Source organism: Aspergillus saccharolyticus, assembly GCF_003184585.1.
Source record: "Aspergillus saccharolyticus JOP 1030-1 unplaced genomic scaffold BP01scaffold_15, whole genome shotgun sequence".
Classification (NCBI taxonomy): domain Eukaryota; kingdom Fungi; phylum Ascomycota; class Eurotiomycetes; order Eurotiales; family Aspergillaceae; genus Aspergillus; species Aspergillus saccharolyticus.
Genome location: NW_020290625.1, coordinates 75,208 through 90,584, shown reverse-complemented (window position 1 = coordinate 90,584; position 15,377 = coordinate 75,208). Strand labels below are relative to the sequence as shown.

At 51.5% G+C, this 15,377-nt stretch overlaps 6 protein-coding genes across 6 annotated transcripts; 4 read left to right on the top strand and 2 right to left on the bottom strand.

Moving 5' to 3' along the window:
* Positions 1-131: 131 nt before the first annotated feature.
* Positions 132-1,719, bottom strand: BP01DRAFT_415871 (Rab geranylgeranyltransferase BET4). The gene is made up of 4 exons (XM_025579172.1): positions 1,557-1,719; positions 1,382-1,492; positions 727-1,315; positions 132-649 (listed from the first exon to the last, which is right to left on the bottom strand). Exons 1-4 carry the CDS (start codon positions 1,563-1,565, stop codon positions 276-278), a joined length of 1,083 nt encoding a protein of 360 aa, XP_025431215.1. The 5' UTR covers positions 1,566-1,719; the 3' UTR covers positions 132-275.
* Positions 1,720-1,870: 151 nt separating this feature from the next.
* Positions 1,871-4,897, top strand: BP01DRAFT_340500 (WD40 repeat domain-containing protein; the record flags this gene model as incomplete). Its single annotated transcript, XM_025573406.1, has 2 exons — positions 1,871-3,066; positions 3,231-4,897. The coding sequence occupies exons 1-2, from the start codon at positions 2,043-2,045 to the stop codon at positions 4,895-4,897; spliced, it is 2,691 nt and encodes an 896-aa protein (XP_025431214.1). The 5' UTR covers positions 1,871-2,042.
* Positions 4,898-5,479: 582 nt separating this feature from the next.
* On the top strand, positions 5,480-6,106 carry BP01DRAFT_296601 (uncharacterized protein; the record flags this gene model as incomplete). The annotated part of the gene is made up of 2 exons (XM_025571848.1): positions 5,480-5,733; positions 5,860-6,106. 2 exons carry the CDS (start codon positions 5,480-5,482, stop codon positions 6,104-6,106), a joined length of 501 nt encoding a protein of 166 aa, XP_025431213.1.
* A 94-nt stretch (positions 6,107-6,200) lies between these two features.
* On the top strand, positions 6,201-6,630 carry BP01DRAFT_46487 (uncharacterized protein). Its single transcript, XM_025579879.1, has one exon. It carries the CDS (start codon positions 6,295-6,297, stop codon positions 6,589-6,591), a length of 297 nt encoding a protein of 98 aa, XP_025431212.1. The 5' UTR covers positions 6,201-6,294; the 3' UTR covers positions 6,592-6,630.
* Positions 6,320-9,447, bottom strand: BP01DRAFT_340494 (WD40 repeat and Utp12 domain-containing protein). Its single transcript, XM_025573405.1, has 2 exons — positions 8,712-9,447; positions 6,320-8,655 (listed from the first exon to the last, which is right to left on the bottom strand). The coding sequence occupies exons 1-2, from the start codon at positions 9,272-9,274 to the stop codon at positions 6,669-6,671; spliced, it is 2,550 nt and encodes an 849-aa protein (XP_025431211.1). The 5' UTR covers positions 9,275-9,447; the 3' UTR covers positions 6,320-6,668.
* Positions 9,448-12,036: 2,589 nt separating this feature from the next.
* BP01DRAFT_365707 (putative transcription regulator BDF1) lies at positions 12,037-14,670 on the top strand (the record flags this gene model as incomplete). The annotated part of the gene is made up of 3 exons (XM_025576372.1): positions 12,037-12,140; positions 12,202-14,269; positions 14,326-14,670. The coding sequence occupies 3 exons, from the start codon at positions 12,037-12,039 to the stop codon at positions 14,668-14,670; spliced, it is 2,517 nt and encodes an 838-aa protein (XP_025431210.1).
* Between the last annotated feature and the right edge of the window lie 707 nt (positions 14,671-15,377).

The window sequence follows — 15,377 nt, the reverse complement described above, 5'->3', positions numbered from 1 at the left end:
TCGACAGCTGCCGTCTCCACAGGCTAGTTTTGTATCTACATAGATTCCACTATCTTTAGCAGTGGTTTAGTCGCACCTGCGTCTACTATGACGAATTGTAATACTCCGTACGCAGAGCATAACTAAATAACCACACTAATAAGCAAGGATTGATTGGCAAAAAGGGACCCAAGTATTGTTATCCTATCAAAATCCTCCGAAAAATGGCTGCACTCCATCAGATTGTGATGCGGACTGTCCAGATCGGTCGGCAAGGGATGATGATCATGATCGTCTCAACAGGCAAGTGACTGTTCGAAATCCAGCCACCGACGCTGTCGCAGCGGGTCCAGCTTCTTTAACTCCGCAAGCCAGCTTAAGACCGCCCGTTTCTGTGCATCGCCGGGAGTAATTCCCTCCACCTTCCAAGCCAGTAAGGTGCAGTCAATCAAGGCTTGGTAGAGATATTTACAGTCTTCCGCCCCGTCCAGCATGTCTTCGATCTCTTCAATTTCCTGTCGCAAATATTCCAAGCGGTCCGAGTCACTGAGATTGGGTGCCATCGTGTGGGCCGCCACCGTCGGGTCAAAGACGCACATCAAGTTCTGGTGGTAAAACCATAGTGACTGGTCAAATGGGTCGCACAGGGCACGATGGATCAGTTCCAACTCTTCCGATATGACATGTTAGTATGCCCACGCAGTCATACGCTTCTGTTTAGGCCACACCGCAGGAAAAGAAACATACCGTCATCGAGCATCTTTCTCCGCTCCTCATCGCTGGCTGATCGCTCGTTCAGCAATCGCTGGATCAACTTGGTACGGTAGTGCCAAGCAGAAAAATTCGAGAGGTTGGCGCCGATCATCTTCTTTGCGTAGTCAAATTCAGCCTTGGTCATGTCCTCGTCGGTCTGCTCTGCGGACTTGAACTCGCGGAGCGTCTCTATGACAAATCTCCTGTAGCCCCAGCCGTGAAAGTTCCTGCTGTCGAGGTTGAGCATCGTGCTTACCAAGCCCAATTCTTCCTGCCAGAATCGACTGGCAATTGAAGCTGGGAGCAGGCGTTTGGCTTCGTCCAGGAGCCAGACGCGGTAGTTCCATATCCAATAGCACTTGGGGAAGCTCTTGAGTAAGGGAATCAGAAATAGCAGGTCACTCTTGATCAAAGCAGCGACCTGTTCCGCTGCGGCCTCGTTGGAGCCATTAGATTCCGCACGCGCGAATTCACTTCGCAGGACCTGACGACGATAATTCCAAATCGTATAATATTCTGGATTGCTACTCAATAATTCTGATATCTTTTGTAACGTCTCTGGCGTGTATTGATGTAGCGCAATCTGGTTATCACTGTTAGGTCACACCTCGCGGAAGTATAAGTGCATACTAATAAATATTAGACCTACCCTTTCTCGGACCGACTGCTCGAGTTCTCGATATATCTCGATTTTGCGAAGCTCTTGCTGTCGAGCTTCTTCGGTTCGGGCTCCTTTACGAGCGTATCGAGGAATCCCATGCTGTAGTCATACACACGGTCAGTTTGACATGTGTAAGTCGATCCGGTAAGGATAGGTACGTTACTTCAGCCATTATGAAAAAATAAGATCTTGTTGAGGCTGCTCAGTCAACCGTGTTTTCTTCGCCAGATGGATTGCAAATCGGGGGGTAACTAAGGTTATCGATAAGAGACGAGCTCGGAGCGAGTATATGAAGCCCGTCCACTTACCGTGGTCCGAGTGACCGAGTTACCGGTTGCCTTTTCAACGAAGGGAGACGGGAGCTGCAAGCCACTTTCCCCTATAGGATGGGTCACGTGCCATGCTTCTATACAACATTCTCCTGAGCACTTTGTCGAAGGTGGTTTACTCGGTTGCTTCATTCCGACTCTTGCCAACTATCACTCCACCATGCTGCTACCTGGCAGCATGGCTGTATATCAATAAGAGCTCCGGCTGATTACTTGGCTTCACGAGCAAGACCACAAGACACGATAACTTAACCAAGCGTTCTTTATACATCTGGGATTTTACGTTCTATGCTTCCTCGCAGACCGAGGCGGGGAGAGCGATGACCCCAAGCACTCGCTCATCGCGAAGCTCAATGCTGACAGTTTCTCATTCCCGTTTAGATACAAGTTCTTTACCCAATACTTCTTCCAATCGGGATGGGCGGGTATCATCGTTTCACCTGCGTGCGAGTGCCCCATCACTTTTGGAGCCTGTCGCTCATTCTAAACTCAATATACATACTCCTCCTTCTGGCTCTAAGTACGTGCAGGATCCCAAGGGCGTTCAATGTTCTCCTTTCAGATCGAGAGGCAGAGGATCGCTCACCCCCGAAGCGAATGTGCTGAGGACACCAGAGCACGGAGTGTCAGGAGTCTCCTCGAAGACTACAAAGAAGACTAGACCCAAAGTTAGGCTCCCTCTACATTACACACCGTCTGGCTGTAACACACAGACTATATTGCCTGATCGATATATCCCCATGCGAGGGTCCCACTGTGCACCTACTACACCATTTCATATTATCAAGAAACCACGAGAGTTGTCTCCCGAGGAGAAGCTGCTGCGACGACGACCGCCTAGAGATGATCCATTCATGCCATCACACCTTCCAAGGTCCTTCAGTGATCCAAAGCCGCCGTCTAGCCGTATCTGCAGCACCCATTACCGTCCTCACCTTGTCACTGAGCCTGTGCTTACCGGGAATGATTCGTCGCGTGATTTGAGAGACATGACTAGGCAGATCAGCCATGGAGCCGTATGGAATGTTGGAGGAAACTCTGCAGCGCTGGGTCGAGCATCTCTAGCAGTTCCTCATGGCTCAGGCACTCATTTTGCCAGTGGCACGACCGCACCCATGTTCACTGCTAAGTTCTTGCCCCAAACCGCGGCAACCGAGGAACGAGAAAAACACAAATCGAGGGTGGCTCTGGCTTTGGACTTCGACCCGGCAACAAGACTTGTTAGAAATAGTAAGCCCTGGCCAATGCTCCGCAAGTTGCCCAGTCCAGCTTCGACAGATTACGAGAGGTTCTCTCCGTTCGTGTGGAAGGATAACGCCTGGAAACGGAATGGTAGAGATCTGTGTAAGTCCAAGTCCTAACCGTCCTCACAAGGTCACCCAAGCGCATATGCTTTTCGTGGTACTACTTAGAACCAGACTTTGTCAGTCTTGTTTGTCATCCTCTCAATTTCCCCTGGGTCACTCACAGTTTCAAGGGCTAACACTGATTGTTGAAACCATTATCAGGGATGCCGGTTTCGAGGCCGAATAAACGAGTAGTCCCCAATCGTCCATTTCGCATCCTAGATGCACCCCTCCTTCGGGATGATTTCTACTGCTCGACATTGGCTTATTCGCCTACATCGGGTATTCTCGCTGTTGGGTTGGGTCATCGCGTGTATTTATGGTCCGAGGATTTTGGGGTGCAGCATCCTCCTCTTAGCGATCAGCACCCGTCAAACTACGTAACATCATTGGCATTCTCTTCGGATAATGGTGGAAAGAGTATACTGGCGGCTTCACGACAGTCGGGGATGCTGTGTTTATGGAGTGTCTTTGACGCCGAGGTTCGGTTTGAGATTAGCCATCCTGAGAGTATTACATGTGTGGCCTTCAAGCAGACGAAGTCCCGCCGGCTCTCGGAGAGATTCCGTCATATGGAAGTTGATGTCGAGGACCTGGCCGTTGGGGATGACTTAGGGAACATATGGTATTACTCCGTTGAGTGGCCCGATGATGCCATATTGGATCGATACGACTGGAGTGGAGCCATGACTTTGCTAGCCAAAATTGCTGCTCACACACAGCAAATATGTGGGATAAGTTGGTCACCAGATGGTTCGTTTCTTGCAACAGGGGGTAATGACAATTTTTGCCTGCTATTCGAGCTCCAGACCATTCTTCCTCCACGCGAACTCAACCTTTCTGTTCAGTCATGTTCGTCATACCACTCCTCACACCAATCGACTTGCCGATCAGGCCAGTCAGGAGGCACCGAGGGTACGGGTTCGCTTTCTCACCCTACCGAGTCGAGCAGACGCCGCCACCGAAGGCGCAGTCTCATTGGCAACCTGCTTCCGCCCTGGGCGTTATCCTATGTTCGGCCTTTTGCTACATCTCTTCTCAACCATACAGGGTCCTTGATTACCGGTGGTGAGAAGACCATCATGGTGCCAGCCAACCGTCAAAAACATCGATTGCTCCACGGTGCAGCGGTGAAAGCGATTGCATTTGCACCCTGGCAACCATCTCTCCTGGCCACAGGCGGAGGATCAAATGATCGAACTATTCACTTCTACCATGCTCCGACGGGGGCATGTTTGGCCACAATCCATGTATATGCACAGGTGACAGGTTTAATTTGGAGCAAGACCCGGCGGGAAATTGTAGCTACATTCGGTTTTGCACAGCCAGAGCATCCTTACCGCATCGCCGTGTTTGCTTGGCCCACCTGTGAGCAGATCGCTGCAATCCCTTGGGGTCCGCACGGCAGCAGTTGGGACAGTGCAGATAATGACCCCGTGGTCGATTGCGGACGGGCACTCTGCGCTGTCAGTTACCCGGGAAGGCCCCATAGTTTCGAACGCGGGATATCCGACGAGACTGACGACGCAACCACGTCGAGCGCAGCAAACCACGACCGTTTAGCAGGACAGAGCCGGTATCAGCCAAGCCGACGCCGTACGAGTCGCGCCTTCGTACGTCCCCGCGCGAAAGAGGGAGGCTTATGGTGTTCGCGTACAATGCACGAAGGGTGCATTATCGTGGCTTCCAGCGATCAGAGCGTCAAATTTCATGAGGTTTGGAGTGGATCTAAGCAAAGCACCGCCGCAGTGGCGGGCTCATTTGGGGGTAGTGGCATCCTCGAGGGCTTGGAAGGTTTAGAGAAACCAGGGGATGAGATCATTCGTTAATGCTGACGATCCTGATAGAGAGGTGTGCTAGGGATTGGGACGTTTGCTTTGGTGTATATCAATATTGCAACTCACTAGGTCTTAGACTGTAACTCATTATCCTTACGGGTCGCTTAGGCATATTCGATACCTTTACAGACTTTTTGTGCCCGAATCACGGAGGTCTATTGAATGGAAATCGGACCGGGCCGACGATCCCTTGCTGTATGGGTTTTGTCTGTCCATCAATAGCGCGCCTTGACTCAGTCAAGCTTTGTTCATTGCGATCTTGCATGCTTGAAAACGAATGATAATACTCGGTAGACTAGAGGTTCAGCATCCACCTTGCTGAAAGATTCAATTATTGCCGCCCTTGGGTGGGCACGTCATCCGAAGGAGTTTTGGTCTTTACTCTGGAGTATGTAGCTCCTCACCCACCACCCTATGTATGCACTTGCACTTGCACCAACACCGCATCCTCCTCTAAAACCGAAAAAAGATCCAACCTCCCAGCCCACCACGCTAGCCAGGATGGGCGCAGTCACCGCCATTCTCATTTCCCCCCTCCTGGCCGTCAGCACCGCTGCCCTAACTACCACAACAATGAACAGTGGCAATAGCAGCGGCAGCGGCAGCGGCACTACATTTCCCAGCACCCTCAACATCACGACCCTCACAGCCCACAACAACCAGTCTGTACTCGAATGCTGGGCCCTCCAACCAGGCTACTCCCTCACATCCGAAGCCGGCGTATCCGGTAACGTCGTCCTCGACCTCGGGCCCATCACCAACAACGCAACCAACATCCTCATCCCCGCCAAGTATGACGGCGGCCGACATAATGCCCCCGCGCTGCAGTACGTTTCTCCCCTCAGATTCCTTCAATCCTCCGCAACTTTGCATTGTGACTCAATAACTGGGGGCGGGAGGTGGGGGTGCCGGGGGGGGGGAAGGAAGATAATTAACAACAACACAAAATTCAGGTGGGTGATTTTCCTCTCCGGACTGGCGCATATCACACTACCGTACTCCGACGATGAGGCGTGGGTGAGCGGGGGCAAGAACGGCGCGATCCTGGCGCTGGATACGAAGGAAGTCAGCGCGGAGGGCCATGCGACGACTTATCCGTCTGGAGAGATGACGGTCGCGTTGGAGGTGCCCTTGTCGCAGGTGCCGGAGCATCGGGTGTTGCACTCGGGGGCTTGTCGGGTCGGGGAGACGTTGGCTTAGCGGTTCGGGCTTCACTAGTGACACATGGTGTGTGTGCTATACATATCGCCTAACTATCTACGGTACGGATAAGTACCGGGCGAGATGTGAGGAACGTGTCACGTAGACGTCTGGCTATGACGGACTGCTTACTAGTAGTATAGTGTCCGACGAGGACAACAAGACTGACTTGAAAATTTGCTCGAGCAATGGAAGAAGATGGGAAGAAAGACTCGGATGGTTGTTACAATATATTCAGGCATCACATTCCCCTCTCCGCCCCCTTTATTTTCCCACTCCCTAAATCCAACATGATGCAGAAGATTCGGGGGAACCCCAGATCAAGAAGATACAATAGTACGAACTCACAATTAGATCAATCAAGCAAAAACATAATAATTCTTTACTCATACTCTCTCAAAACAACTGCGCTTTGCACTTTTGGGGTTGGAGGCCATTATGAAACATCCCGGAGAAAGACATCAACGTCGCTGCTGCTGCTGTGATTGAGAAGAACGCGGGGTATAAAATCTAAAGGTCAGAGGGAGGAGAAGAAAAAGAAAAGAAATTTGATCTATATCGCCTATCTTTTTCCTGCCTTCTTGCCCTTACCTCGTCCACCGCCACCACCGCTCAGCCTGGCCTTCTTGGAAGGCGGAGGCTGAGGAGCAGAAGTGACCTCGTCATCAGACTCGTCCTCGTCTTCCGTGTCTGCGATGAAGTCCGCCATCGAGCCAACGCTCGCGGCGTCTTCGTCATCCTCGTCCTCATCTTCCTCAAGGGACTCTTCCGCGTCCGAGGAGCCAGCAGACTCCTCCGCCTCAACATCGAGAATGTTCTCGTCCTCATCCTCCTCCTCCTCGCTACCTTCTTCCTCATCCTCAGACGAGTCTCCGCCGTAGTGCACACCGTTCATTATCGACTCTTCCTCGTCATAGGTCTGGTCGCGTATCGACTTGGTGCGAGGAGTGACAGTGTCCTTATGTGCCTCAGCATCGCTGTCATCGTATTCGTCCTCCTGTCCCTCGACGTAGATGATGTTCTCCTCGTCCTCACTGTCCATGGCCTCCTCGCCCTTGTGCATCGCCCGTCTCAGTCCGAGCTGAGCATCCAACATATCAAGCTTGCCCTTCAGCAGAAGCAGCGAAGGAAGGCTGGAAGCGCGTTGCTCCATGACCTTGAAGAGGGTCGACATGCGCTTCAGAAGCTCGGGCTTGCCAGCAAGGGCGCCACCGTGAGCGACACAGGTCCACTGCACCCACACGAGCAGGTGTCCGTAGCGGCCGGGACGACCGGAAAGACGCTCGGCGAGCTTCTGGAGGAGAGTGGCTGCCAGGGACGAATCAAGACGCTGAATGGTGGTGCGGATGATGGAAAGATCGCTTGTCTGAAAGCATGATTCGAGCATAGCGGTATCGTTGGTCTTAAGAGATTGGGTGAGCACGGTGGACAATGATACACCCGAAGGAATCTGCTGCACGGCGGCGTTTGGCTTTCCGGGTATTAAAGATCCCATGTGCACGTCGTCTTCAAGCTCGGCTTCGACGTCAACAATTTCCTGGTTAGCGCGCACAAGCTCGCCAAATGATGGCTCGCCGGTCTCATCTTCTTCCTCCTCAGAGCCTGACTCCTGCCCATTGCCCATCTCAACATCGCTATCATCTTCCTCCTTCTTGTGCAATTGCTTCGAGGGCTTTTCATTGTCGGCGTCAGAGTCGGACTCTTCTCCACTATCGGCCATGGAAACAGCATCTTCTTTGGTATCTTGCATTTCAACGTCATCTTCCATCATGTTTCCTTGCTCGACTGTGACCCTGGTTTGGTCGACGTCGACGTCCCTTGCGCTCTTCTTTCCGTTCGTGGCCACTGACCCCAGAACTCCGCCAGTCTTGGTTCTAGGAATGGTTTTAGTCCCGGTGAATAGCACCTCATCAGTCTCTTCATTGAGCCATTGGATCCGCTCAAAGACGGGAATGACACCTCCGTCGGCCCAGACAAGAATTAACTCGGGGCCTTGGAATGCCGCTGCCACAACAGAAACCAGGGCCTCGGAAGTCGCAGAGATGGTGACCTTGATCGATGCCTCTGCTCTTCTGATAATCTGCTTTGATCTGGCCTTTAGGCTAGCAGCACCCTTGGCTGAAGCCTGTTCAATGGGGAGAACAAATGGCCGCGTGAAGAGTTCAATCGTGCCATCTTCAGTCACAGCGGCAAGCACTTGCTTCTCTGCCGGCAGAGCAACGCCGTTTTTCTCAACGCCAGTATACAGAGCCAGGGAGCTCACACCCTGCTCAGCAACGAGATTCATGGCAAGACCTGTATTCTCGATATCGAAAACATTGATGTAACGATCACTATCGGATGTAAGGAACAAGCCTGTAGCCGCGGATTCTGTGGACGAGGTGAAAATTTGTCTGATAGGGTTGCGCATGGCGGGAAACGACACAGGAGATTCGTCCTTCTCCACACTAACGATGTACGGAGTTTGAGAGGCACAGATGACATGGGGGTTGAAAGGGAGAGGGCGCGAAAGCGTGTTGTATGTCGACGTGGAGGGTAGATGAATAGATCTGACCGCATGATTAGCCGAATTGGAAGTGATGAGAGGTGACTTGGATGAGCTTACCTCGTCTTCTGTCCAGTGCGGAGGTCCCACTGCACGAGTTTGTTATCTCCACCGATACTCCAACCCTCCTGGCCAGGTCGACTAGAAGTGAATTTGAAATCCCGAATTCCTTTCTCATGTGCATCTGCAAGCGTGCCAACAATCTTATCCTCCACAGGCGAGTACATTTTGATCTCGGAGGTGTTGGTCCCGAAGGCGACGACAACATCGCCCTGATCGAAGGCATCACCATTGATATCAGAATTCCTCTTTCTCTTCTTCTTCGACAAATCCTTGTCCTTCTGACGACCGATGAAGTAACCCCAGTCAAGCGATGTGACGACCTCCTTGGGACCTAAAACATGCTCGCACTGTAACCGTCCTGTATTCGTATCGTGAATGCGGAGATGCTGAGCACCGAGACCCTGGATTACCGACGCGAAAAGTGCCAGTTGGTACTCCGATGGGGCGAAAGATGCCTTCAGAATTGAAGACTGATTCCCAACCTGGGTCATTCCGACCATCGCGGGCGACGCAGCGGAGGAAGTTTTCGTTGCGGCCGGGCGAGACGCTTTCTTGGCCATTTTCAACGGTCTCTGCGGGTAAAATCAAGGCGATAGACGCAAGATATATTTGTGTCGCAGGAGTTGTAGCGGCGATTGTATAAAGAGCCTAACCCCACGGCAAAACCGAGCAACAATCTCTTAACTCTGGAAACCTGTTGTGCTGGTCGACCGTCGCCGACTTTCTGAACCTGAGTTGAGGTTGCTGAAGAGGAAAAAAAAGTTCTGTAGTGATGCGCTTGGCCTGTTGCGGCTTAGCCGCCCGTGATCGAGTTCCGCTCCGGGTGTCTTATCTAATCCTCCGCCGCGGCCAAGCGCAAACCCCCCCCCCCCTCTGCACAAAGTACTAACTAATCACTGCATCTTAAAATGATTTCCATGTTTAAGTCTACGTACTCTGGCACCTTTCTCAGCTTAGCATCACTATGCAAGATTCCGAAAGTTCAAGGCCTTGAAAACAGACAATCATTACCTCTAGTGCCGGCGGTCTCGACAAGAACCGGAAAGAGTCCTCGTTTTGTCGTTAAGATCATTTATTCCTTGTGATTACTGTCGCAGCCACTTGCACTGCCAGAGCTACAATGCTTGGTATACCAGCTCACAGCCAGCTAATCAGATTCGTGACGATGTTTCGGTAAACTAACACTGAATGTGCCACATCATTATGGTCACATCGTTCAAGTCACTGATCCCAACCAAAGACAAATATCTTAGCTGAGCAAAATCGTATCCAACCTAATGGAGCGACTCGATGCCATTACTATCGAGATCACAGGCGCCACAGTTTGTGAACGGCTGCCTAGACGAGTCACCCTGACGAAAAGCGCCCAGTGACAACTATCCGATATGTGTCATACTCATTGAGACCCATGACCTGAGAGCGTCATGTTCTCTGTGTGAGGTCCAGCCTCTTATTTGATGATCGTGGCGGGCACTTCTACGAATCTCTCACCTATACGACTCAACATGCCCTGTCTCCAACATTGATGCGACTTATTATGACAAATCCATTAAATTCGTCGAATGCTCGAAGTTCGGTCTTTCGGAGATTTGATTTGCAGCGACCCAAGGGGTTTGTTACATCAACATTGACACTAATCTTGATGCGATGCAAGGGGAGGGCTCAGGGCACAACCCTGGGGTTATGGCAGGTCAGCAGACCAACACATCCTAGCTCGGGCGACCAGCAGGCAACTAAGGGAAGTTCCCATCAGATCCATGATGCATCCTTCCACCGCTGAAGGCCTAACCCGTCTCTATCGGGTATGTCATATCTGATTCCACTTGCTCAATGTACCAACAGTGATGCATCTGGTCGATAAAATCACAGGGTGCAGATCGGTAGTGTCACCGATTAGTGAGTTGGACTGGTTTTGTTTCCGTTCGTTCTTTGAGGATATTATTCTCATCGATCACTCACCGAGCGAATCTTTTCTTTTTTTTCCAATTTTTTTTTTCTTTTTTTTTTTTTTAACCCCCCCTTTACCCTTACACTCCCTCTGTCTTGGGTGTCGAGGACTCGATGTTTCCGACGGTCACTGGGATTCTCTGGTACGGAAGGGCCCATCGGCCAGGACTTGATACAACCAATAGCAAGATGAAGTTCGTCGAACGCGTCATCGGCCAACCAATGAGGAGATGTAGAATGGCTTGAACTAGATAATTTGGGACTAGCGTAGCAGATGGAGTTAGCGGCAGAGAGCGGATGGGCGCGACGCGGCCGTTCGTACTTAAGGATTCTAGCACCCCCTCCGACTTTCTCTGTCTCTGTTTCTGGAGCTGAGAGCTGAGAGCTGCGCGCCGGTCACGCTTTTTCCCCTACTTTCCCACCAACGCACCCCCCCAAACAAATCATCCTTCCCTCTCGCCTCTGACCGCCCTCCTCCTCACTCAATCCCATCACCCTTCGTCTGCTTCCCAGACTGTTTTGCTGCCCCGTGTTATCCTCGGTTGCCCTGGGATATTACTCACGCGTCCGGTCTCGCGTCGCGCGCTCTCTGTCTCGCGGGTCTCCAGCCACAGCTACTGCAGCTGCTTATTTTTAGTTGGGATCATTTTTATTCTATTTTCTTTTTCCCAACCTTTCTTCTCTTCCCCTTTTTCCTTCCCTTTTCCACATTATTATTAGCAACGACTTCCGTCCAAGCTCCCGAACCCAATTCATTTTATCCGTCTCCTCCCCCCTTCTCTCCATCAACCGCGTCGCAAAATTCCTCTGGCCTCAGGCATTAACAAAGGGCACGTGCATGTGAAGCACGGTTGAACATTCAACCTCTCGGGCATCCATTGACATTCCCCTTGACTGTCATCTTATCTCTTTCTCCTTCCGCTTCTGATTTCGTTTCCTTTTACTTCCGTCTGGCGCCGTTGCCTCCCGCTTAGCTAACACACGCTCGCCGCCCACGTGACTGCTGCATTTACCGCCCGCCGCCTCTTGGCGATATAAGTACTTGCTCTGTCGCATTCTCCACATCTGCGACCCGCGCTAATCTTCATCCTTTCCTGTATCTGCTGCAACTCCCGTGGCGTCGCATCAATCTGGGATTGCTCATTCAACCGGTTTTCCCTTTCCTCATCTGTCATCTAATCAGCTTACTTGCTCGCCCGCTTATCGAATCCATTCATTAGTCTGTGATAGCGCAGAGTGTTCCCTATTCAGTTGATTGTTGTTGCCGTCGCTTCCTAAAATCCTCGGGTAACCGAGACTCCCATTGGAATCGCCGCCTGCTTAGATTTCCTGTATCTCGGCCACCCCAAGGAGGGCTTTCTTCACAGCGAACCCAATGGCGACGCCGCCTCCAGAGGCCTCTTCTGTTGTCAAGGAGGAGAAGCCTCAACTGCCGCCGTCGCCCAATGGAGTCTCGCCTGCTGGTGTCGATCGCGCAAGGTATGTATCTTTGTTGCTTCCCTTGGCCTTGTTTACGTGTCGTCGCTTACTGTTCATGCAGTTCGCAGGATGCTGTAGTCGGTGTCAAACTGGATGCGCCGGTCAACGGCGCAGAGACACCCTCAGAAGTGGCAAAGTCCGCTGCTGTCAATGGGCATAGTGCCGAACCCAATTCCGTCCCAAACGGCCTGTCTGCAGCCGCCTCTCCACCCAAGTCTCCCCTGCCGAGTACAGATACACCCGCACAGCCAGCCGTCGCGTCCGAAAATAAGGAAGCTTCCAACGTGGGTTCAGTTGCGACTGGCGGCGAAGATAAGGCTAGTGCTAGTAACAGTACATCTGTTACTGACAAGGCTACGGGTGCGGGTGCGGACACCCACAGTCCGAAAAACACACAGGCATCACTGGATACGTCAAAGCTATCAACTGATCGGTCCGAAGCCAAAGTGGAGAGCACTGCGCAGTCATCACAGAACACTGGATCCGTGAAAACAGAACTTCCCCACCATCCTTCCAACAGCCCATCCAAAAGTGATACTGTCAAATCTACCTCTGTGGTGCCACCTCTGACAAGTGTTGATCAAGAGATGCGTGACGCCCCAGCGGTTCCAGCTTCCCCGACGAAAATCACGAGAGAGCGAGAGTCTGATCATGTTGACGAGCCCGCTGCTAAACGTACCAAGTTTGGCGGCGAAGGCGCGTCTGCCACGGATTTTAAAGTTCCTAGCGCGCCCTCACCAGCTCCTGAAAGTCGCTCCGCCGTCTCGAGCAATGGTTACAGCGGGATCACTAAGGTTCAACACAAGTTCCTGCTCAAGTCGATTCAAAGCCTGAAGCGCATGCATGACTCGCGCTTCTACAGAGATCCTGTAGATCCAATCAAGCTGAACATCCCTCATTACCCACAAATCATCAAGCAACCGATGGATCTGGGGACCATTGAGCAAAAACTCAAGATGAATGATTATAGAAGCGCTCAGGCTGTAATCGATGATTTCAGATTGATGTGCCAAAACTCCTTAACCTTCAACGGCCCCGATCACTTGGTTACAATTGAAGGTCAGAGACTCAGAGGGACTTTTGAAAAGCAGATGCACAATCTACCTAGGCCTGATGAGATGGAAGAAAAGAAGCCGAAGAAACTCCCTCCCAAGACATCGGCAGCCCGTCGAGAACCTCGGGCGGCGCCAAGTCCCAGTACGGCCCGTGCTACCGGCAACTCCCCTCAGTCCACCACCTTTGCTCTAGGTCCCGAAGGTCTTCCGCTGATTCGTCGTGACTCTGCTGCTAATGCAGATGGTCGTCCTAAGCGCTCTATCCATCCTCCCAAGCGGGATCTTCCATACGCTGCAAAGCCAAAGAAGAAGAAGTATCAATGGGAGCTGCGCTTCTGCACCGAAGTATGCGAGGAAATGTACAAGCCGAAGCATTTCAACTATGCAGCACCTTTCTACTACCCTGTTGACCCAGTCGCCCTTAACATCCCTACCTACCACAGTATCATCAAAAAACCGATGGATCTCTCTACTGTACAGGCCAAGTTGAAGGCCGGTCAGTACGAGAATGCCAGGGAATTTGAACTTGATATGCGCTTGATCTTCAAAAACTGTTTCAAATTCAACATTCCCGGCGATCCCACTTATGTTGCCGGCCAGCGCCTAGAGGAGGTCTTCAACCAGAAATGGGCACAAAAAACCCGTTATCTCGAAACCCACGAACCGCACCCCGAGCACCAGAGTGCTGCCGAGTCGTCCGAAGAAGAGAGTGAGGAAGAGGCCGAGGAAAGCGACTATGACGCCGAGAAGCTCAGTTTGCTGCAGAAGCAGATGGAAGAAATGTCTCGTCAAATTGAGGCTATAACCCAGAAGAAGAAAAAGACTCCTCCCGGCTCTAAGAAACTTAGCAAGTCTAAGCCTCCCATCAAAAAAGAGGTCAAGAAACCTGGAAGTGTGGGTCTAAGCAGCGTCAAGAAAGACAAAAAGATCAGTAACAAGAGTGCCAAGCCTGAGAAACAGCGCTGGGTCACCTACCAGGAAAAGCAGATCATTTCGAATGGGATCAGTAGTCTTCCGGACAAGAAGATGCAGGAAGCGCTCAAGATCATTCAGAGCAACGTTCCTTCTCTTAAGGTATGTTTACCTCTTTTCTTTTAGCCTTGTGCTGTGACGTTGACACAGTTAAATAGGGTACACAAGAGACAGAGATTGAGCTTGATATTGATGAGCTTCCTAACGAGGTTCTCGTGCTGCTTCTTCGCTTTGTCAAAAAGAACGCCCCTCACGTTTTGGAGGATGAGGATATTGCGACTCCTACTGTGGCGGCATCAACTACGACCGCTGCTCCAAAGCCTAAGAAGAACAAACCTATGAGCAAGTACGAGCAGGAGGCGCAGATTAACATGCTTGAAAGCAATCTCTCCCGCTTCTCGCAGGGCGGCGGTGGCCGCTCGCCAGACCCGGTCCCCTCTGTTGAAGCCAATGAGAGTAGTGATGATTCAGAAGATGATTCTGAGGAGAGCGAGGAGGAGTAAATCTCTACCAAGTGGAGCCCTAGCCACAAAATAATGGGCTTGGGCCGTGGTGTTGTTTTCCTGGCACATGGAATCCATCACGAGTCTCTAGGACCTCTCATCGTTGCTACTCTGCGCTCCTGTCTGTTCTTTTTGCCTTGTTCTCCATACAATAATGAGCTATCGTTCGTTCCTTAAGTCCTTTCTCTTTCCCCCTAGCGATTCTTGACATTTGGGGGACTGTTCGTTATTCCCTAGCTGCTCCCGAGCTGTACATAAGGCGAGGCTGGGGGGTCCGCTAAGTGATTCGGATTAATGCCGGGCGCACAGCGCGACAATATTGGAAGATTGAAGTTGCTTTCGTTGGGCAGTCCCTGCGTTAGCCTCGAGCTGGCGAAATGGCCAGCCAGTGTTCAGACAAGGGTGACTATCCTAATGAGCAAAGAGTGGTGAAGTGGTGAGGGTTTATGTATGATTACGAAAGAAACGTGAAAACGGAAGCGATTGCGAAGCATTACTTGTGCTACGTAGGCCGTGTTGGTCTCAACGAATATCTCCCTCTGGATGGTAAATCTAAGATACTATACTCTTTTGATATTTCACATTCTCCAAGCAGTCCTGCGCTGAGAGCTCAGGACTCGGGGGCCTCGTTGCCTGGAGTTATGGCGGTGAACGGACCGGCATCTCCGCGGAGGTTTAGCCAGTATGTAAGTAAGATAAAGCAAGTA